The 20,615-nt window shown below is 57.2% G+C and overlaps 3 protein-coding genes across 9 annotated transcripts in view; 1 reads left to right on the top strand and 2 right to left on the bottom strand.

Moving 5' to 3' along the window:
• Positions 1-643: 643 nt before the first annotated feature.
• Positions 644-16,167, bottom strand: PPP1R13L (protein phosphatase 1 regulatory subunit 13 like). 3 transcript variants are annotated; one of them, XM_081118692.1, is made up of 14 exons: positions 14,740-14,825; positions 13,726-13,787; positions 9,788-9,864; positions 9,557-9,699; positions 8,678-9,185; positions 8,505-8,603; positions 8,338-8,429; positions 7,553-8,018; positions 6,093-6,547; positions 3,849-3,980; positions 3,516-3,649; positions 3,214-3,380; positions 1,990-2,189; positions 644-1,193 (listed from the first exon to the last, which is right to left on the bottom strand). In XM_081118692.1, exons 3-14 carry the CDS (start codon positions 9,840-9,842, stop codon positions 1,155-1,157), a joined length of 2,490 nt encoding a protein of 829 aa, XP_080974818.1. In that variant the 5' UTR covers positions 9,843-9,864; positions 13,726-13,787; positions 14,740-14,825; the 3' UTR covers positions 644-1,154. The 3 variants fall into 3 exon arrangements, with proteins under 3 accessions (XP_080974818.1, XP_080974819.1, XP_080974820.1); XM_081118693.1 differs by lacking the exons at positions 13,726-13,787; positions 14,740-14,825 and adding an exon at positions 16,101-16,167; XM_081118694.1 differs by lacking the exon at positions 13,726-13,787 and having other exon boundaries at positions 14,740-14,758.
• A 266-nt stretch (positions 16,168-16,433) lies between these two features.
• POLR1G (RNA polymerase I subunit G) lies at positions 16,434-18,671 on the top strand. The gene is made up of 3 exons (XM_081117690.1): positions 16,434-16,523; positions 16,884-17,025; positions 17,198-18,671. Exons 1-3 carry the CDS (start codon positions 16,502-16,504, stop codon positions 18,570-18,572), a joined length of 1,539 nt encoding a protein of 512 aa, XP_080973816.1. The 5' UTR covers positions 16,434-16,501; the 3' UTR covers positions 18,573-18,671.
• Positions 18,672-18,701: 30 nt separating this feature from the next.
• Positions 18,702-20,615, bottom strand: part of ERCC1 (ERCC excision repair 1, endonuclease non-catalytic subunit) — a 31,260-nt gene continuing 29,346 nt past the window's right edge. For 4 of the 5 annotated variants that reach the window (XM_081117691.1, XM_081117694.1, XM_081117693.1 and 1 more), the window contains 4 exons: positions 20,422-20,521; positions 19,345-19,416; positions 19,053-19,121; positions 18,702-18,806 (listed from right to left, as the gene is read on the bottom strand). In XM_081117691.1, the coding sequence (XP_080973817.1) occupies positions 18,753-18,806; positions 19,053-19,121; positions 19,345-19,416; positions 20,422-20,521 (295 nt within the window). In that variant the 3' untranslated portion in view covers positions 18,702-18,752. The remainder of the gene's footprint in view (positions 18,807-19,052; positions 19,122-19,344; positions 19,417-20,421; positions 20,522-20,615) is intronic. The other variant, XM_081117695.1, reaches the window with a different exon arrangement.

Raw genomic sequence — 20,615 nt, 5'->3', positions numbered from 1 at the left:
TCTAGCCTGTTAGCTCAGTTGGTTAGAGCGTCATCCGATATGCCAAGGTTGCAGGTTCGATCCCTGGTCAGGGCATATGCAAGAATCAACCAATGATGAATCAGTAAGTGGAACAACAAACTGATGTTTCTCTCTCTCTCTCTCTCTCTCTTTCTCTTCCTTCCTTCCCCCTCTCTCTCAAGTCAATTTTAGAACAAAAACCGGGGCAGAAGCAAAGGAAAATCACTCTTCAGGGTTGTACCTCAACAAGGCCACACGGGTTTCTGGTAGATGAAGCCCTGTTGGAAACGATCTCACAATCCACGTCAACACACAGGAGGAAAACAATTTACCATGAGTTAGAATCAGCAGACACAGCAAATTACAGAAGTGCTGGCCCCAAAGTCAGATGATCGAGTTAGCAGGCGTATACTATAAAATTACTATGCTTAAAATGTTTAAAGATGTAAAAGAAGAATCCAAAACATGAAAAAGGACCAATGCACTACCAAAAATAAAAAACAGGTGTATTTGAAAGAGGAAAGATTGAATTTACATGAGGGACATCCCTTCGAAAGAGGTGACTTTAAGGCTGCTTTGCCAAAAATAACAGTGACAATCATTTATTAAGTCGGAATGGAATCCAAAGAGAAGGAAGACAATATCTGTGCAAACTACCTTTATTTATAAAGAAAGTGTCCCCATTTTGTTATAAAACCAGCACTGTGCGAAGGCACTTGGTCAGGGAAAGCAGGGGCAGGGATCCTGGTAGAGAGACCAGTGTGCCTCCCCTGGTCCCCAGAGGTGACTCCCAGGTAAAGCCACTGGAGGTGGCCCATCCCACTGGGATGGTGGATTGACTTGCTTTGAGGGGCTTGGGAAGGGGCTGGCTGTAGAGGTGGGGGGCATTTTGGACAGGATCTGACTTGGCAAACGGGGGGTCTCTCTTGCCCCCAGTGATTCCCAGCCCCACAATGACCTCCCACAGCTAAGGCAGGTTTCTAAACTTAAGGCTGAGGTTCTCCCCTGGGCTTCCAGGGAAGCAGAGAGCTGGTGGCGAGGCTCCCCCCTGCCAGGCTTGGAGCACAGGGCGGTGCAGCAGCGATGGAGCCGGGGGTCTGCAGCGAAGGCGAAGCTGCTTCCTCTGGTCTCCCTTGCAAACGTCCTCTCTCCAGCTAGACCTTACTCCTCTGAGCCTTCACCCTGGGGAAGAGCTGAGGACAGACAAGAGTTTCAGACGCCAGGAGCGCCCACCCCCTCATTCCACCCCCAAACTTTAGGGGTCACCTATCCACCCCAAACACGGGACAGTCTCCACCACCCCACTTCTTCCTATCGACCATCTCAGCGTCTCCCAAACTGCTCTGGAATGCCCAGGGTCCCCTGTGTCCTTCGGGCACTGCACGGAGCCTTCCAACCAGCGGCCTGGTTGATGAGACCCGAGCTTCTGAGTGTCCCCCACACGGCTGTCTGGTGGGGACCCACCTCCACCCATCCCCAAATCAAAAGAACCTCCTTCTCTCCTAGATATAATGGGATCTTCCTGATCTTCCTGATCTTCGCAAACCTAGTTGCATCTCCCTCAATTCTACCACAATTTTATTAATGGATTCTTTCTCACCCTGCCCAACTCAGTGTAATAAGTTTCTTCACTTATAATGTAACACTTTAACATTCCCCCAGCACTAAAACGTAATTTTTCATCTCTCCCCTTAGCTAAAATACATTATTTACTTCCCATTAACATCATAAGGGCTGATAATAGAAATATCTGAGCATGAACCAATCAAATGACCAGTAAGATAGTATTGATACAGATCCCACGAAGTACACGAGGCTCTCCCTTGGCTCCCCCATTACCACCATGGGCTCTTCCTCACCTCTCCGGGCCGATGTGGACTCTTCTGACCCCCCTTCCCTCCACTTAATGGACTGTCCCTTTCCTCATCTTTTTCCAGTGGGGTCTCCCCTCTCCCCATAGGGAGGCCCCGCAGTATCTCCCTGGCTCACCCCGAAGTAGTTGCGGGGCACGTAGCCCTCCTGGCCGTGCAGCGCGGCCCACCACCAGTCCGTCTCCTCCGGCCCGTCCCTGCGCAGCACGGTCACCGACTCGCCCTCGCGGAAGGACAGCTCGTCGCCGAACTCGGCGCTGTAGTCCCAGAGCGCGTGCACCACGCCGCCGTGCATCAGCCCCATGCTCTGCTCCACGTCTGGAATCCGAAACGCAGGGACCGTGAGGCCGGGCCGGGGGGCCGGGGGCGCTCAGGGGCACGGGCACGCTGGGCTCAGGGACAGCCTGGGATTCGGCGCCGGCCGCAGCTGGGGGATGAGCCACCTGAGCTGGGGTCAGCTGCGGGGACCCGCAGCCTCTCAAACTGGAGCATGCTGGGGTGCATCAAGCTGGCCGACCCCCGAGGCAGGGCCAGTGGTCCCCATTCCCTCTGGGACATTAAGTCCCCGTGTCACTTCCAGAGGTACAGTCGTCTGCACTTCCCACTTAAGTGGTGCAGCCTCCACCGAGGACTCAGGCGCTCCTTCGGGTGGATGGCCCTACTCCGCCGCCCCTTAAGTGACCCCATCTCCCCATTTCCAGACGGGGCGGTCCGCACTGTTCCACCTCCCCAAGTGGGGAAGTTCCCAAAGCGGATGTAGTGACCTCTCCAGATGGCACAGCCCACCCAGGCCCTCCCCCCTACAGTCATCGATGGTCCCCCTCTTTAGGGGTTCAGTCCACAGGGTTCCAATTTCTCCTCGGCTCCCTGCCAGGGGCGCTGTCCAATCTTCACCCTCACAGCACCCTCCGTGTTCGAGACACCTGTGACAAGGGTAATGGCCCACCCCCTCCGCAAAGGCTACAGCCCTTCCTCTCTTCAGCGGTGTGGCACAGCCCCCCTGCCCAGCCCCCCTGCCAGGTAGGTGGTAGTTAACCCCCGCAGGTAAGAAAGCGGACGAACTGCGCAATGTCCGGGCCACGTTTCTCCCCACGGGTGTCCAGCTTGCACAGCACAGCTCCCATGGCCCCCCTCTCCCCCCAGGCAGCACGCTCGGCTCTCCCCACCCCCTGCCTGCCCCCCCCCCCGCTCCCCCTGGCAGGTGGTCCATCCCGCCGCCCCCTCTTAAGCCCCCTGTGCCACATGGTTGGAACAGCCCCAAGTCCCCTCTCTGGTGAGCGTGAATGGCAGTCGGCCGCCTCTCCTCCCATCCCCCAGAGGTGGCCCCAGCCCTGCCTCGCACCTGCCAGGTAAGTGGCGCAGTCCGCGTACCCCTCCCGGTAGGGGTCGCATTTCTCGATGGCAGTGGCGCCGTCGCTGAGCGTGGTGGCGAAGATGGCAGCGCCGTGCTGCACCAGCGCCGTGCAGATGGCCGTGTCGTTGCACGACGCCGCACAGTGCAAGGGCGTCCTGGGCGTGGGAGGCAGGTGTGAACGGCCGCGGGCCGCCTGCGGGAGGGGCGTGCGGGAGCCGCGCCCGCAGTGCCGCCCCCGCGCCCGCGCCCGCCCCGCGCCCGCCCCAGCGCACGCTCGGAGCCCGGCTCACCAGCCGTGGCTGTCGGGGGAGTTGACGTTGGCGCCGGCCGCAATGAGGAAGTCCACGATGGGGTAGTTGGCGCCGCAGATGGCGTTGTGCAGGGCGGTGATGCCCTCCTCGTTGGGCTGACTCGGGTCGTTCATCTGGGCGGGCCCGGAGACCCGGAGGCTCAGTACGCGGCCGCCCTCCGGCGCTCGCCCCGTCCCGCCCCGCCAGCCCGCCTCCCGCAGCGCTCATCCGGCCCCGCCAGCCCGCTCCCCGCAGCGCTCGCCCCGCCCCGCCCCGCCAGCCCGCTCCCGCAGCGCTCACCCCGCCCCGCCAGCCCGCTCCCGCAGCGCTCACCTCCTTCACCGCCTGCTGCACCACGTCCAGCTCCCCGGTCAGCGCGGCGTCCAGCAGCAGCACCAGCGGGTTGAGACGCGCGCGCCGGGCCTTGCGCGGGGAGCCCGCCTTCCGCAGCACGGAGCGCATCTCCTGGCGACAGGGTGGGGGACGTCAGTGACTTCCAAAAGATTGGAAGGAAACACTCCATATAAATTTGGCCCAGCCGGGCGTGACTCAGCCCTTGAGCACTGGCCTAGGATCCAGGAGGTAGCGCTTCTATTCCCCAGGGCACACACCTGGGTTGCTGGTTAGATCCCCGGCAAGAATCAGTAATTAGGCCTAGCCTGCAGGGTACACCTCGGGTTTGATTCCTGGTGAGGGCACATACCCAGGCTGCGGGTTTGATCCCCAGTGGAGGCGCTTACAGGAGGCAACCTACTTACACTGATGTTTCTCTCCCTCCCTCCCTCTCAAATCAATTTTTTAAAAAAGAATCAGTAATTGTGCACCTGAAACCTGTATAATTTTGTTAACCAGTGTAACCCCAATACATTTAATAATAAGGGGGGAAAAGGACCATTGATAACCAGGGTCTGTGCTACTTTTTAATTGCAAAGTCCTATTCTTCAAACCTTCCGTGCTCTAGGGTTCTGGGGTGTCACTGTTCTGAGACTGTGATAACCAGGACTGAATTCTTGAATTCTGAGAGTTTTCAAGTTTCTCTGCGGCCAGGACTTTGTGATTCTACAATGAAGCAACTGGACCATTTCAAGACATCACCACTCTTCTGTTCTTGATGTCAAGATCCTAAGCCTTGTCCTGGCAGGTGTGGCTCAGTGGTTAGTGTTGACTGGAGAACCAAAGGGTCCAGGGTTTGATTCCAGGTCAAGGGCATGTACCTGGTGTGTGCAGGAGGCAACCAATCATCAATGTCTCTCTCTCTCTCCCCCCATCCCTCCCACTCTCTCTAAAAAAACAAACAAAAAACAAAACAATGGGGGAAAAATCCTCTAGTGAAGATTAACAAACAAGAAAAAGATTCTAAGCCTCAGCAGTTCTTGGCTCCAGCCTCAGGAGGGTCTTGGAGTAGGCATTTTGGGGTGCCCCACTTCTCTGGGAGTTGTTCCCCTCCCTCTGTCTCCCCACACTGAATGATCAGGACTGTTCCAGGTGACTACACCCCCCCCCCCCCCCAACCTCGGCCAACATGCAGGGACAGGAGCAAAATCATCAGGAGGTCATCACCTGGCCAAATGATAACAACAGTAAAAGCAATTAACAGTTAAGTGCCAGACACTATTCTAAGCAATACATTAATATATTTAATCCTCACAGCAGCCCAATGGTTATTCTCATCCCCATTTTACAGATGAGAAAACTGAAGCCCAGAAAGGCTAAGCGTCTTGCCCAAGGTTGCACAGCTGGTTAGTGCTGTGGGGCTGGGATTCTAACCCAGGCGGCCTAGCTTGACATTTAACCACAACAGCCACAGCCTCAGGAACCAGAGACTTGCTCTTGAAAATCTGAATGGAAGAAACTCCCAGTAGATTCAGAGGACCCTATGGGCTTGCACTAAGAGGTCCTTTTGAGTCAGAGCTGGCTGGGCCATTTCTAGCCATGGCACGGGCTTGTTGGGGTATGAGAGGAGAAAAGGCACACACAAAAGCCTGTGTGGCAACCAGGGAGTGAAATGGTGACTGCCTTGGTTCAGATGGGCTTTTCAGGCCCCAGAATAAACCCTCTGTCTGCCAAGACACAGTCATTTCCAGGTTATAAGATTCCATGATTCCTAGCCCTGGCTGGGTAGCTCAGCTGGTTAGTGTCATCCTGATATGCCAAGGTTGTGGGTTTGATCCCTGGTCAAGGCACATACAAGAATCAACCAAGGAATGCATAAATAAGCGGAGCAACGAACCGATGTTTCTCTCTCTCTCTCTCTCCCTCCAAAATCAATTAAAAAAACAAAACAAAACAACTCCAGGATTCCTGAAAGGATGCCCTGGTCGGGGTGGGAGGTATTGGAGAGGAACAGGAAAAGTTTGGGTGGTCAAGATATTTGGGTGCCCCTCCATATGTGTTCTGCCATTCTTCTGAACATGGGTACACTAGATTAAAAACTACATTTCCCGGCCTCCCTTGGAGTGGGTTCCTAGCCAATAGGATGCAGCAGATGTGATGAGTGCCATTTCCATGTTCTGTTCTAAAAGGGAAGGGGCACTTCCCATGTGCTAATATACCTCACTTTCCTCCTATATTACTTACCATGCTCTGCAGCTGCTCTGGTGGGCTGCTCTGGGGCGGAGCCAGGGGTGGTATGGGAGCTGGTGGGGCAGGAGCAGGGGGTCCTGCCCTGGCCTCCGATCCCTCAGAGATGGAGGACAGCTCGGGCTCGGGCCCCCCAGGCCCACCATGGCGATGGAAGAGGCGGCTGATGATCTGCTGGTACTGCTTCTTATGGGTGGGGGGCAGGGCTACAGCAGGGCTCTGTTCCATGGAACCCCTGCGTTTGAGGGGCCGCGGAATCTCTGCCAGCACCCGTGCCACCTCCTCCAGCTCGGGCACCGACTGTGCCTCGGGTGGCAGTGCTGGCTGCAGCCGCGTGGGGCTGAGGGGCCGAGTTACAGTGCCTTCATCTACATCGCCAGCCTCCAGCACTGGTACCAGCAGCCCCTCCAGCTCTGGTTCAGGCTCCAGCTCAGCAGGGGCTTTGGGGATACCTAGAAGGAACAGAGGGGTTCTCAGGAGACCCCCAACACTCCCTCCCCACAATTTCCAAAACCTGCAAGCAGCACCTGATTTGCTGTGTGACCTTAGGGCAGTTCCTTGCTCTCTGGGCTACACTTTCCCTGGGCTGTGACTAATACAATGATGACACCTCCCACTCATCAAGCACTTAGCATGTAGCTGGTGCTTTACATGCCTGTCATATTGAATTCTCACCTCACTATCCTGTGAGGTAGATATGTCTATCATCTCCTTATTACAGAAAGGGAAATTGAGTCACAGAGAGAGAAAGTCAGTTGCCCAATGACAAAAAGTTGAGATTTGAACTCAGTTCTATCTGACATTATGACAAACTTGACGTTCTAAGATTCTGGGAATTTCCTCTCCTAATATGTCGGGCAGAAAACTCCTGCTGGGACGAGGGTCCTGGTCTTGATGGTCTCTTCTGTCTGTCTCATTCCTCTCTGTCAGAGCTTTTAAAGCTAGTAGAAATAATAATGATTACCTTCTACACAATATTATACATTGAATGCCCATCAGAATCTGTGCAGTAGATATTATTGATCTCTCTTCACAGATGAGAAAACAGAAGCTCAGATAGGTTAACTAATTTATCCTGCGTCACACAGCATCAGTGGTGGAGAGGGGCTCAAAACCCTATCTACTATACATCAGGCCCTATTTTAAGGACTTTATATGAATTAAATCTAATACCATATCCCAATAAGATAGGTTCTATCGTCGCCTTTTACACTCAAGGAAACTGAGGTTCAGAGAGGTTAAGTGACTTGCCCAGGTCACTCAGCATGGAGCCAGGCAGTGTTATTGCGCTATCTGTCCCTAGCTCCCCAGCAAATTCCTCAGCTTATCTGGCCTAGCTCTCTGCAGGGACAGGGTCTGAACACAGGTGTTTGGCTGCGATGGCTCCCTCTGCTGGTCTGGCCCTGTCAATTGGCCTCCCTTCACCAAGCCCTCTGGAACCCCCATTGCTCACTCACCTTCACTCCAGGTCTGTTGGGGAATCTGGGGCACCGGGGCAGGGGGTTGAGGCTGTGGCTGTGGTTGTGACTGGGGATGTGTGGGCATCTGGGGCTGGGGCTGGGGCTGGGTTGGCAGCTGGGACTGGGGGGGTGCCTGGGGCTGGGGAGGCAGCTTGGGGGGAGGAGCTCTGGAGAAGGTGGGGGTGCCAGGGAACATGGCCCTGCTGGCCCCCTGTTCCCAAAAGGCGTTCTGCAGCTTAAATATCATGCTGAGGGGGATGGGGCGCTGGCGGGGGGCACCACGGGGCTGGAGGTTGGAAGGAGGCATGGGAATGCGGCTGACAGGCTGCCAGCTTCGGGGCAAAGTGCCTGATGGCCCCGCGGAGCCCAGCGATCGGCGGTAGCTGCCCACATCAGAACGCCTGTCATTGGCCAGAGGGGAGACCTTGTAATTGCGGGGCAAGGTGGCGCTGGTGAGGTTGTCCTGGGGGACAAAGAGGGAAGGAGGGAAGGAAGAAGGGGCTCAGGTGGGAGGAAGAGAAGGGGAAGGGAAGGGAAGGGAAGGGAAGGGAAGGGAAGGGAAGGGAAGGGAAGGGAAGGGAAGGGCAAAAGATGAGAAGGGAGAGAGGGAGGAAGGGAAGCCAGAGAAAGGAGAGGGAAAGAGAACGGGGAGGGGTTGGAAGCCCGGGTAAAGGAAGAGCTTGGGGAAGGGCACGGAACAGGGGGGCGCAGCCTGGAGGGGAAGACTAGCCCTGCCCCTGTTCCCCACCCTTGCCGCTCCCCAGGCTTCTCCTGCCCCTCACCTTGCCGGTGGCCCCCAGCCCGTCCAGGCTGCTCTCTCTCCAAGGCAACAGCTGCAGGCCCGGAGAGGAGGGCCTCCCGAAGACGTCCAGGCCTGCGGGGGAGGAATCATTAGCATCCGGGGACCACCTCTCCGGCTCCCCCACTCCCCGGGTCTCCCGCCACTGACGTTCGTAGCTAGCCGTGTGTGAAGGTTTCTTCTCGTAGGCCACGTCCAGATCCGACTCGTTCCAGGCTTTGGGAGGCCGCCGTCGCAGCATTAGGTCGTCTGGGGAGAGGCGGCGAATGGGAAAGGAGGTCCCGGGCCCGTACCCCCCCCCCCGAGTTTGGCCCCCCGTGTACCTTGAGCGCGCAGAGGCGGGGCGAAGGCGCTGCTCCCGGCGCCCAGCAGCGGGACCCCGAAGGCGGCGGGCGCGTCGTAGGCGGCGGAGGGGCGCGGCGAGGGCCCGCGCTCTGGGAAGAAGACCTGGGGCCCCTCCGCCAGGGAGCTGCCCCGCGGGGAGCCCGCGCGGGCCAGTAAGTCGAAGGGCGTGGGGGCGCCCTGCTGGCGGAGCGAGCCCGAGCCGGGCCGCGGGGAAGGCGCGCGGCCGAGGGTGCCGCCTCCGCCGTCGTAGGCGCGGGGCCGGGGCGAGGGCGCGCGGTCCAGGCTGCCGTAGGCGTCCGGCTGCAGGTAGAGCGGGGTGCGCGGTGATGACGGCCGGCCCTTAGGGGGCAGCGAGCTGTAGGGGAGCAAAGCCGGGGCGCTCTCGGAGCGTCCGAACAGGGTGTCCGCGCCGTCGCTGGTCGCCTTCCGGGGGGACCCGCGGCTGCCGAAGGGCTCGGGGACTGCGCTGGAGCTGTACCGGGGCAGCTGGGGAGACGCCGGGACATTGAGGGGTCAAAGGAGACATTAGCAGTAGAGCAGGTCAAAAGAGGTCATCGAAAATCAACCCAGGGAGGTTGGGCTGGGGCTGGAGATTCAGGCACAGAGAGCCCAGGGAGGGCTGTTGCGGGGAGAGCCCTGAAATCAGGGCTGAGGCTATAGAGCTCTTTTGAGCGACTTAGAAAAAGGCCACTTTCCTTCCGAGGGTCCTGGTAGGTGTCCACTTCCACTAGTCCCCTCTGAAGTGTCCTTAAGTAGCCCACAACCCGCACAGCCACACCAAGCAGGCTTGCCTGAACTCCAGGCGGAAAACAGCTGGCTTTTGGGGACTAGGGTGGGGGCCAGGCGAGCGGGCTCACCCTAGAGGGGGCGCCAGCCTGAGAGCCAGGTGGCGTCGGCGAGTCTGACCACAGCGACTCCAGCTGCTTGGTCAGTTCGTCCACCTTGGCCGCAGCCGTGTCCAGCTCCATCTGCTTCAGGTCCATGTGCTTCATGGCCAGAGCTGGGCAGGGGGAGTGGCGGTAAGGACCGGGCCCTCCTGGCAGGTGCCCGACTCCGCCCCCAGGACCCTGCCCCCTGCCCCAGCTCACACTGGAAGTTCAGGTCCAGCAGGTCCCCCGAGCTCTGGAAGGCCTCGCTGTCCATGGTGCCGGCCGGAGCGGGGCGCCTGCGTTGGGTGGGGGGCAGGGGGGTGAAGATTCTCAGACACCAGCCGTGGGGACCCTGGGGGCCCTGAGGAGGACAGCGCCTTTACTCTGCTAGTTCGTTGCACTGGAAGCGCTGTGCCCCACCCCTTCCCCTGGCTAGGAAATGCCAATTCCTTCAAAACGCTGCTGGAAGACTCAGGACAATTAACTCTCTTTACCTGGCTCTTTGCCCATCTCTCTGTCTCAGCCCTAATAAGATTCTAATCATTCCTTCAACAATTGATCCATTGATTACCTACTATGTGCCAGGCATTATAGTGAACAGAAGATGAAATCAGAGTAACCATCAAGCCCTGGCTGAGTAGCTGAGTTGGTTAGAGCATCGCCCTGATGCGCCAAAGGTTGTGGATTCGATCCCTGGTCAGGGCACATATGAGAGTCAACTGATAAACTCATGAATGAGTGGAGCAATGAAGTGATGTTTCTCTCTCTCCCCCTTCCACTCTCTCTAAAATTTAATAATAATAATAACAGGCAACAAAAATAACTATTAATTACTGAATGCCACCTACTAGGGACCAGGAGGAGCTATGCTAGATACGGAGGATATTTTAAAAAATGTTTATTGATTGATTTTGAGAGACAGAAAAATAAAAAATAAAAACATCTACCTGTGGTTCCACCCCTCCACACATTCAATGGTTGGCTCTTGTATATGCCCTGATGAAAAAGTGAACCCTCAACCTTGGAGTATGGGGATGATGCTCTAACCAACTGAGCTACCCAGCCAGGCCCAGCACAATTATTATTTTGAAAAATATCCTCCCCTGGGTGGGTAGTTCAATTGGTTAGAGCATTGTCCCCCTACTCTAAGGTCGCTGGTTGGATCCCCAGTCAGAGGACATACGAGAAGTAACCAATGATGCATAAATAAGTGGAACAACAAATCGATGTTTCTCTCTCTCCCTTCCTCTCTCTAAAATCAATAATAATAATAATAATAATAATAATAATAATAATAATAATTGTGCTGCCTACTGTGTACCAGGATCCGTGCTAGTTGCTTGGTATAATAAAATAAGACAATCATTTATTGCTGCCTCCTAGAATTGTGCCAACTTCTTTGCACCCAATACCTCATTCGATTGTCAAATCAGCATAGCAGGCAAGAAAGCGGGGCTCAGAAACATTTGTTCAAGGTCACCCTGCAAGAAGCTCGCAGTACTAGGTGTCACATCTGGATCTACCTTGTTATTTTGGGTCGTCTCCACCAGACTAGAAGGGTCCCAGAGGGCAGGGATCACTCAGCTTCCTCTCCCCAGAGGCCCCACCCAGAGGAAGCCTCACCCAGAGGAGGCCTAGTTCATAGGGACTCAGTGTGAACAGGAAAACAGGGAAGTGGCCAGGGAAGGCTGGGCTGCTGTGGTCACCAGCCCAGTGGATGGGAGCCAGGCCACCAGGAACCGGTCAGGCCAGCACCATCCCATCCCCACAGTAGCTGCCACGCCCACCAACTCTGCCACTTCCCCAGGCTTCACCAGCAGCTTAGCTTTGGCGGTCAGGTGTGGGCAGCAGGGCGGGCTGGGGCATGCTGATCCCGGCCCCCGTCTGAGAAGCCTCAGGACAGAACCTGTTGGGACTGGTGGCTCATTTGGGTGTGTTGGGAGTGTATAACCTTGAGCAATGAGTCCCCTCCACTCCTTGGGCCTCAGTTTCCCCAACAGTGAAAGGAGGAGGCAAATTAGCTGTTCTGAAGGGCCTCTTCAATCTCTCAGAGGCCTAGACTCTGCACTATAAGGATCTGAGATTGCTCTACAGAGCCAAAACCCCTCAGCTTCAGAGTCTATTGTTCCAAAGTTCTGAGTCTTAGATTCTATCTTTGGAACATTCTAGAATTCTCCAATTTGGCTAGCCTAGCTTTCTCTATCTTCCTGTGCCACATTCCATCTATCCCAGGATCCCACTGTCCAAAAAGCCTAGGGGACTGTATGGTATAGTGCAGTGGGTAAGAACACAACGAAGGAGCCAGACCTCCAGGGTTCTAATCCGGTGGCTCCACTGTCCCACCCTGACAAGAGTGCCTCAGTTTCCTGATCTGCAAAATGAGGAGAAACAGCAGTCTATCTCATCGATGAGAGAACCCACACCCCAACCCAGACCGAACTGAAACCTGGGCATGTGCCCTGACAGGAAATCGAACCAGCGACCCTTTGGTGCACAGGGCGACGCTCAACCAACCCAGTCGCACTGGCCAGGGCAAAAACTCGGGTCTTTTAGAATCTCAGAGATACACAGGAAACACTCTGTCTGTTAAAATATAAAAGTTGAACAGTTCTCTGCAGCCTCCAGTGCCAGCAGTCTGGCAGCGAGCGGTTGTTTTGGGGATTTCATGATTTCCATATTTCTAAGACTCTCGGATCTCACGCTGACATCCTCTGGCTCAGAGGAAATGCCGAGGCTGGGCGTGGGGCCCACCCGAGGCTGGGGCGGGCGGAGGGAGTGTCGGGGCCGCCAGGGGGCGCTCAGGGTCACGGTCCGACCCCAGCCCGGCGGGCGGACAGCGCCTGAGCTCAGCCCCCGGGAATGCGCCGCGGGTCCGGGCAGGTGCAGAAGCTCGCGGGGTAGAGAGCGGGCCGGGCGCGGCGCGAGGGCGGCGCGGGCGGCGCCTCTGCTCCCGGGCCCGGCCCTCCACCCCCAGGTCTTCCCCAGCCCCAGCGCCCGCTCCTCTCCTCCTCTCCGACCCTAGCTCTTTTCCAGGCCTCCTCTGCACTCCAGCCAAGTTAAGAGTGCGGGCGGGAGGGCAGGGGGCTTCCAGAGGAATTATCCTCAGTAACCGGGCCACAGCGCCAGGCTGGCCTGGGAATACCCAGATTGTAATCCTACAGCTCTGTGTGGACAGGCTGACGCTGGGAGAGGCCTCACCCGCTCTGGGACTTGGTTTCCCCGTCTGAAGACAGCTGTGAAATGGGCTAAGACCTTCCCCTTTCTAAGCTTCGACCTTGGACTAGTTATTTAGCTTCTCTGTGCCTCAGTTTCCTCATGTTTATAATGGGGGATTAATACCTTCACCTCAAAGGAATGTGAGGTTTGAGTGAGATAATTTATACACAATGTTTAGAACAGTGCAGGGCACCAAATAAAGTTCACACATATACGGTTCTTAACTCTGGTCTTCCTTTGCTGCTCATTAAGACGACACAGGGTCTGACACAGAGTGAGGGCTCAATACTCAAAGTAATCTTTTCCCCAAAAAAGAGACCTGTCAACTCTTTCTGAGATTCTAAAAGCCCTGCACTTGGACCCCTGGGGTCTTGACTTCCTGAGCCCTAAACTCTCCATGTACTCTCCTGAGTTCTGGCGAGGGGTCATCCACAATAATTTAAGCACAGGGGCATGTGGAGCCCTGGAAGTTTCCAAACAGAAGGCGGAAAAAGCCCAGGGTGTAGGCTGTGCCTGCTCTCCAGCCTGTTTCCCCACTGGAGTAGGGAGAAGTTATTCCCTTGGGTGGGGTCTGCAAACCTCATTGGAAGTGACACCTTTGAACAATTGCCTGAGACAATGGGAACCATCCGGTCTACCTGCCAAGCCTAAGCCCGGCACACTGTGAGCTCTGTCTTGGCAGCCATGGTTATTATTTTTAATGTCATCGCAGGCTATTACCAAATGCCCTTCAAGCCCAGACTTTTAGGAAGTTCTTCCCTCTCTCATCAGAGCCCCTTGCCTCCCCCACCCTCTAGTTTAATCCCTTCACGTGACACTTGGGGGTGGAGAGAAGGGGGAGACAGACAGAGGGAGGTGCGGGGCTCTGCCCTCCCCCTGCTTCAAGGACAGACACACACCTCCAGAATTAGCCTCTATCCCTCCCTTATCTCCCACGCTACCTCAGGTCAGACAGATGGGGGTGGAGGTGACATTTCTCACCTCGGGGTCAAGGTGAGTAGCCCTAGGAGGGAAAAGGTTAGTCAGAAAATCTGGTGGGAATAGATGGAATTCTGTACCCCTTAGAGCTGCAGAGGGAGGGGGATGCCAAATCCTGCCTCCCCCCAACTCTGACCTCTTACCCCCATTCTCTCTGGGTAATGACTGTGTAGTGCCCAGCCAGGCAAGCCTCCCAGAACCCGGACCCTACCCCACCTTCTGGAATTCTGCCCTGGGTTCTACTTAGAACTCCCGCCCTCTGCAAACCCCAGTTGTTTCCCACCTCCATGGGGCAATCGAGGCACCACGCCCGCGCCAGGGGGCGCCCTGGGGCGGAGGTCCCCTCTCTGGTTAGGCAGGTCTGACGCCTCGGTTAATGACATGTTGGGGATCGCGCAGCGGCACAGAGGAGGTTGGAGAACTGCCCCACTCCTCCCACCCCCAGCCCCCACCCCAGAGCTGGAAAGTTAGAGAAGCGCCGGGACACAGCCTCCAGAGGGACCCCTGGTATTTGTCTTGCTCCATTTCAGGGACGGGGTTCCACTATCCCCACCCCACCCCACCCCACCCCTGATTCTTCTCGGAGATCTACATGCTCGGTGGAGAAGGCAGCAGGAGCGCTAGGGAAGGCCGCCCATGCCAGAGCCCCAGCCGTCGGAGCCTCCCATTTCTGCCCAAGAGGCAGGCAGGTATCCCTTACCCCAATTCTACTCAAAGGCTCAGGGTTCCGAGAGCCCCCAATTCGAGTGCGTCAGGAGTCCCAGCTCCAACGTATCCCCAGGACCACGGCGTCCGAGTCCTCCATTCCAAGAACTCGGGCGTCCGGGCCCCCTTTCCTTCTACCCAGTAAATCAAGTATCCAAGTTCTCTCCTTCCAAGGACCCTGGCGTCTGCGCACATCCAATTCCTCCCAGTCCTCCCAGGGACGCGGGTGCGGCTCCACCAGAGCCGCTGGACCCCAGGGAGGTGGAACTTACAGATCAGGGGCCGATCCTGGCACCAGGGGTCTTCCTCGGGCTCCGGCTCCGGCTCCGGCTGCGGGGAGCGCAGGACGGGGCGGGGCAGGCTCCGGGAACAGGTTAGACAACGTGACTCCGGCTGGAGAGAGGCGGGTCCCGGAGGGGAGGGGGAGCCGGAGTCACCTCAAGCACCTTGGGACTTGTAGTCCCGGAGGAGCAGGGCGCAGACCGAGGCGTTCCCATTCGGAGTCACCCGAAGTCCATTTCACAGACAGGAAGGGAGAGGCCCAGAAGCCTAGGGCGACCTGGCCATGGAAACAGAGTCCCGACTTCTACCTCTCTGTGGCTGCGGAAGACGGACCCCTGACTCCCTGCCGCATCCCTCCAAGCGCAGTTTCCCACTTCTTGAATGAAAATTTGGGCACTACCAAAGGGGTAGAAGGTTAGAGACTGGGGGAGACGCACACGCCCCGCCCCTGGCGCTAGAAGGGGGCCTGGCTAAGTCAGTATCCCCTCAGGTTCCTGAGCCTCAGTCTCCCGTCGGTAAAAAGGGAGGCTTGGATCTTGATGGGATGTCCCAGCAACGGCGTCCAAAGCTGGGACTACAATCCCTAGCAGTGTCTGCAACCTAGGTCTTGGGCTCTCCTCGCGTCCTCTGGGAATTGTAGTCCTGGAGCCCGCAGGGGCGATGCCCGGGTGTCGCGCCCACGCGCGGGGACCGTCCGGCGATCCCAGGCGGAGGGAACGCGTCCGCTGACCCTACCTCTGCTCTGGGAAGCCCCTCGCCCCATGAAAAGATGAGCACCCCAATTTCGGATTAGGATCCGAAATCTCGGCAGAGGGGGCGGGAAGCGGCGCTGACACACCGGCCAGGAATGCAGTTGGGTCACCCTGTCTAGCCGCTGTCTCGCGGCTCTGCCCGCCGCCCCACGCGAGGCGGTCCCTGTCAGAAGGGGCGTGGACGCGTCCCCCAAATCTGGGCCCACGTGCCGCTGTTTACACGCGCCCCGGGTCTGGGAAAGGGCTCTGGTCTACTCCCTCTCCCTTCCCCAAAGCCTTCTGGAATGCGCCCCACGCACGAGACTAGATCCTCCAGGACATCTACTCATCTCGTTTGTCCCACAAGCCCTACCCCTTAACCCGCACGGCCCCACGCGTGTCTGGCTCTGGAGTCTGGAGGCTCCGCCCCCTATGTTTCCCGCTCCCCAGTAGTCCAGAAGCCCCGCCCCTGGCTGTTACTTCACGCCCTCGGGAGGAATTACCCCCTTTTCTCCATTTTTCCACCCCTCCCACTCCAGTTCTGAACTCCCAAGGCATCTGGGCCTCCCTAGAAGGGACTGTAACACTGAAAGCACAGCCATGCCAACCAAGACTCTTACCTATCTCTTTAAGAATTTCAGACCAATCGATCTTCCTGTCTCTTTAAGAGTTAGGTCCTATCGATGTGGCTGGCCCTTTAAGGCGACGTTGGAGCAAAGAATGTCGGCTAGAGTAAGGGGGATGCCCTCCGGGACCTGGTGGCTCCACCTCCCGCCAGACATCGAATCGGCTGCTTTTGGGAGCAGATTTCCAGGAAAGGATGTCTTCCTTGGTTGTCTGCTTCGCACAAACGGAAATTTCCCCCAGTTCTGCTCTAAAAGCGAGCGGGCTCCGAGCGACCCCTCCGCGCTCCCGCGCACTTGGGCGCGTCCGAGTGAGGCCCCACCCCTTCGGTTCCACGTGGTCCTCGGCGGGGCCGCAGTGGGTCTGGCTGCGGGCGTGCGCAAGTCCTGCTTACGGGATGGCAGGGACCCCGTCCGCCGGTGAGTAGCTTCAGGGCGGGCCGGCGGGGTCCAGAGGGCTGGCTGGCGGGAGGAGAAAGGGGCGCCCGGGAGCGTCCGGACGGAAAAAGGGACATCTCCGGAAACGGGACCTGCGAAAAGCATGCCCTGGGGGGGGGGGGGGGGCGGTGTCGGACTGAGAAAGGATATCTTGGGAGGACTACCGGTGGAGACAAGAGCTCCCCTAGGAGTTGGAGACAGAGGGTCTCTGCGGAACAGAACGTTGGAGAGACCGGGTGAGGCCATTGTGGGGCTCAAGAGGCTGGGACCAGTGGACCCGTAGGCGCCCTGGAGGACTGCACTGACAGGAAAGTGTCAGCAGGCCCGTTTCCCCTTCTGCAGGTGCTGCTCGGTTCTCTTGTCCCCCCAGTTTTACCGCGACGCCTCCATCCTCAGAGCCCACTCGTTTCTCCTTGGAGGCGCTGACGGGCCCCGATACGGAACTGTGGCTTATCCGGGCCCCTGTAGACTTCGCCCCGGACAGGTGAGTGGTCCCACGCCACTTCCCTGGAATACTACCCCCTCCAGCGGCTCGACTTGGGGAAAATTTAGAGGGGTTTGACCTAAAGAACCTAGAAATGCAGCTTCTCGGCTCCTTTCCCTGTGCCACCAAAACAATCTGACCAGGTTTCTGCCCTCCCCCTTTCTCCTTTCAGCCTCAATGGGCGTCTGGTGCCTCTCTCTGGCTCCCAGATCGTGAAGGGCAAGGTGGCAGGCAAGAGACACCGCTACCGGGTCCTCAGCAGCAGCGGCCCCCAAACTGGAGAATCAACCCTGCTGGCCCCCTCAGGAGAGGCAGGAGGTGGACTCACCTGTGCCCCAACCCCCAAGGGCAGCCTAAGGATCTTAGAAGGTCCCCCAAAATCCCTATCGGGGATTCCGCTGCATCCCATTCCCGCAAACCCCCCACCACAGATCCCCCCTGGCCTGAGGCCTCGGTTCTGTGCCTTTGGGGGCAGCCCACCAGTCACAGGGCCTGGGTCAGCCTTGGCACTGAGGTCGCCAGCCTCAGGGAAGAGGAAGAAAAGGAGGCATGTGCATGAGGCCTCCGTTCCTCAGGAGGCAGTGAATGGGCATGGGACCCTGGAGGCAGACACAGCTTTGGGGTCCTCAGAGACGGTTGTGGGGAAGAAGAAGAGGAAGCAGCAGCATCCAAATGACCTGGGGGTGATGGAGCCAGTAGCAGCAGAACCCATGGCTGTGGTGTGGGAACCTCTGGGGGTGCCGTTTCTGTCCCCCAGCAAGAGGAAGAAAAAGAAGCCTAAAGAGACAGAAACAGAGACACTGGAGCCAGAAGAAAAGACTGTGGAGCTGGAACTCGTGGTGAAAACTGAGCCTCTGCAAGAGACAGTCCTATCTCCCACCAAGAAGAGGAAGAGACAGAAGGGGACCAAAGGGATGGAGCCAGTGGAGGGGATGAGAGTTGAGTCTCAGCTACAGGTGAAGGAGGAGCCACAGGAGGAAGCCATCCCACTGCTGTCCTCAAAGAAGAAAGGAAAGGGGTACAAAGTGCCGATGGAGCCAGGGACTGAGGCTGTAGAGCCAGAGGTGAGAACTCTGGAGCTCCACGGGGAGATGATGGAGCCTGGACTGCAGCATGAAGTTGAGCCCCAGGCCGAGGCAGCGCTGGCATCCACCAAAAAGAGGAAGAAGAAAGAAAAATGGCAGAACTCAGTGATGGAGCCAAAGACAGAGGCGGTGGAGCCCCAAGAGGAGGTGATGGCGCCTGAGCTGCCAGGTGACCTTGAGCCTCAGGCAGCTCCAGCATCCACCAAGAAGAAAAAGAAGAAAGAAAGAGGGCACAAAGCGACAGAGCCAGGGACTGAGGTGACTGACCCACAAGGTGAGATGATGGAGCCCGAGGCCAGGGCAGATCCAGCACCCACCAAGAAGAGGAAGAAGCGGGGCCAGGAAAGCGGGGGGTCAGAGATGGCATCCCAGGAGGAGATGTCAGAGCCGCCACTGAATCCAGAGTCTTGGGAGGTGGCTCCTGTGAGACAGGAGAAGAAGAAGAAGAAGAAGCTGCAGTAGGATCCTGCACAGCCTCCTCCAGGGAAACTGACAGCTGCTAAGAAAAGCTGGGGCGGCCGCCTGGCCTGTCAGAAGATGAGAGCAGAGAACCCCTTCCGGCGGTTGGACCAGCACGCCAGCAGGAGCCTGGACCGGGAACATGCTTTATTATTACACAGAGGGCCTCCTTGGCAGCTGAGGTCATCGGGGCACTTTCAAGAAGGGCTCATGTAGGACATCAAACAGCCTACGGGCCTGGGTGGAGGAGAGAAAGAAAGGAACTAGTCATTAAATGAGCCATTATTTGGTACATCCAGAGTGGGCTTCAGTTCTTTTTCTCCAGAGGTGGCTGAGTGAGGTTGGGCTGGTCCCCACCCTCTTTTCCATTGGTAGGAGAGGCACTGTGAGACTTCTGAAACCTTAGAACGTTGGGATCTGGGGTCCCATTATTTGGGGCCCCCTCCTGCCCCTGACCCCTAAGTCCATTCCAAGAGCTCTTACCTTCTGGGGCCCCAGGCCTGGGCACAAGGCCAGATCTTCCCTCGATGCAGCTATGAGCTGTTCCAGAGACTGAGGAAGGTGGGAGCAAAGGGTCAGGGAGGTGAGCACAAAGCTCTTCCCTGCCCCAGCTGATCAGGGGTCTAGGATAGTCCTGGGAGGAGGTGAGGTTCTGTGTGAGGGAAGGGGAGGCAGGAAGGGGGAGTGGGGGATGGAAGGGAACGGGGGGGGGGGGGGCTTCCTTTAAAAGGCACAGGGGTTTAAAGCCTGTAGGGACACAGGAATCCTTCCTTACCCCAAAAGTAGTCAGGAGGGTCTGACTGTCTGTTTTGTTGACTGACTTCACCGTGGTCAGACATTCAGTTACCTGAAAGGGGAGGAGAAGGAGGCAGAGGTGTGTTAAGAGACGAAAGGAAAGCAGAAGAACCCATGAGGGCAGAGCTGGATTACTACTGTGTCCCAGACTGCTTTGCATGCAGAAGGTGCTCAATAAATGCCCCTTTTTTGGACTGATTAAAAGGTCATCTCAGAGTGATCCCCAAGTACCTAAGAGGGTGTTGGTCATACAAAGGATAAATGCCACTTATCTCCAGCTGGTTCTGCCCAGGGGAAGACTGCAGGCTCTGAAGTCAGAGCTGTGTTCAAAACCAGGCCCCACTGCTTACTCCCTGTGAGATCCTGAGCACAGGAATTGACCTCTCTGGGCCTCCATTTCCAGGTAAAAGAGGGTCCTAGTGGTACCTACCTCAGGGGTGGCTGTAGGCATCCACTGTTACTCTATCATTGGAGCCCACTGAGTGCTGGGGACACAGCAGGGACCTAGACAGCCCTGGCTCTGTCCTACTGGGGCTCCCAGTACAGTGTGAGAGACAAATTAGTTCCAGACAGTGGTGACTCAGATGGGCTGGGATGGGGGAGTCAGTGGTGGCATTTGACCTGGCCTGGGGATCAAGGCAGGCTTCCTGGAGAAGGAAGCATCAGAGCTCAGATGTGAAAGATGGGATCAGGCAGACAGAAGAGGGAACAAATGGGCGCATACTTAGAGAAGCGAGTAGGCCTGGGAGAAGGGACAGAGAATGCAAGGGCAGGGGGCGGGCACGGCTGCTGGGCCCAAATAGGCAGGGCCTGGTGAAGCTGGCGAGGGGCCAGGCTTTCTCTGAGGGCACTGGGGAGACATGGGAGGGTTTTGAGCTGGGGAAGGCAGGATCAGGTTTGTGCTTAGGTAGACCCCTTTAGCTGCTCTTCCGGTGGGAGAGGGGAGACTGGAAGCTGAGGGTGGGATTGGGGAGGAGAGGCATGACTTGAGATCAGAAGCTCAAAAGCCCAGGAAGGAGCTGGGGAGAGGCTGGGCAGGGGGGTGCCATGGCCTCACCCGGGACATGAAGTCCTGCTCCATCTTCTCCATCAGGAGGTCCGCCGGCTTCTGCTCGTAGGCCTTGTAGGTCTCCAGGTACCTCCCGGCCTCCTCAGGGCTAGGGTGAGAGGACATTCGGGTCAGCCAGGGTAAGGAGGGGTCATGTTTTAGATTCATTTCATTATGGTAGTAGTAATTGCTGACACTAAAAA

This window comes from Miniopterus schreibersii, assembly GCF_964146895.1.
Source record: "Miniopterus schreibersii genome assembly, chromosome: 18".
Classification (NCBI taxonomy): domain Eukaryota; kingdom Metazoa; phylum Chordata; class Mammalia; order Chiroptera; family Miniopteridae; genus Miniopterus; species Miniopterus schreibersii.
The sequence above is the reverse complement of the archived record's forward strand: the minus strand, read 5'-3'. Positions and strand labels throughout refer to the sequence as shown.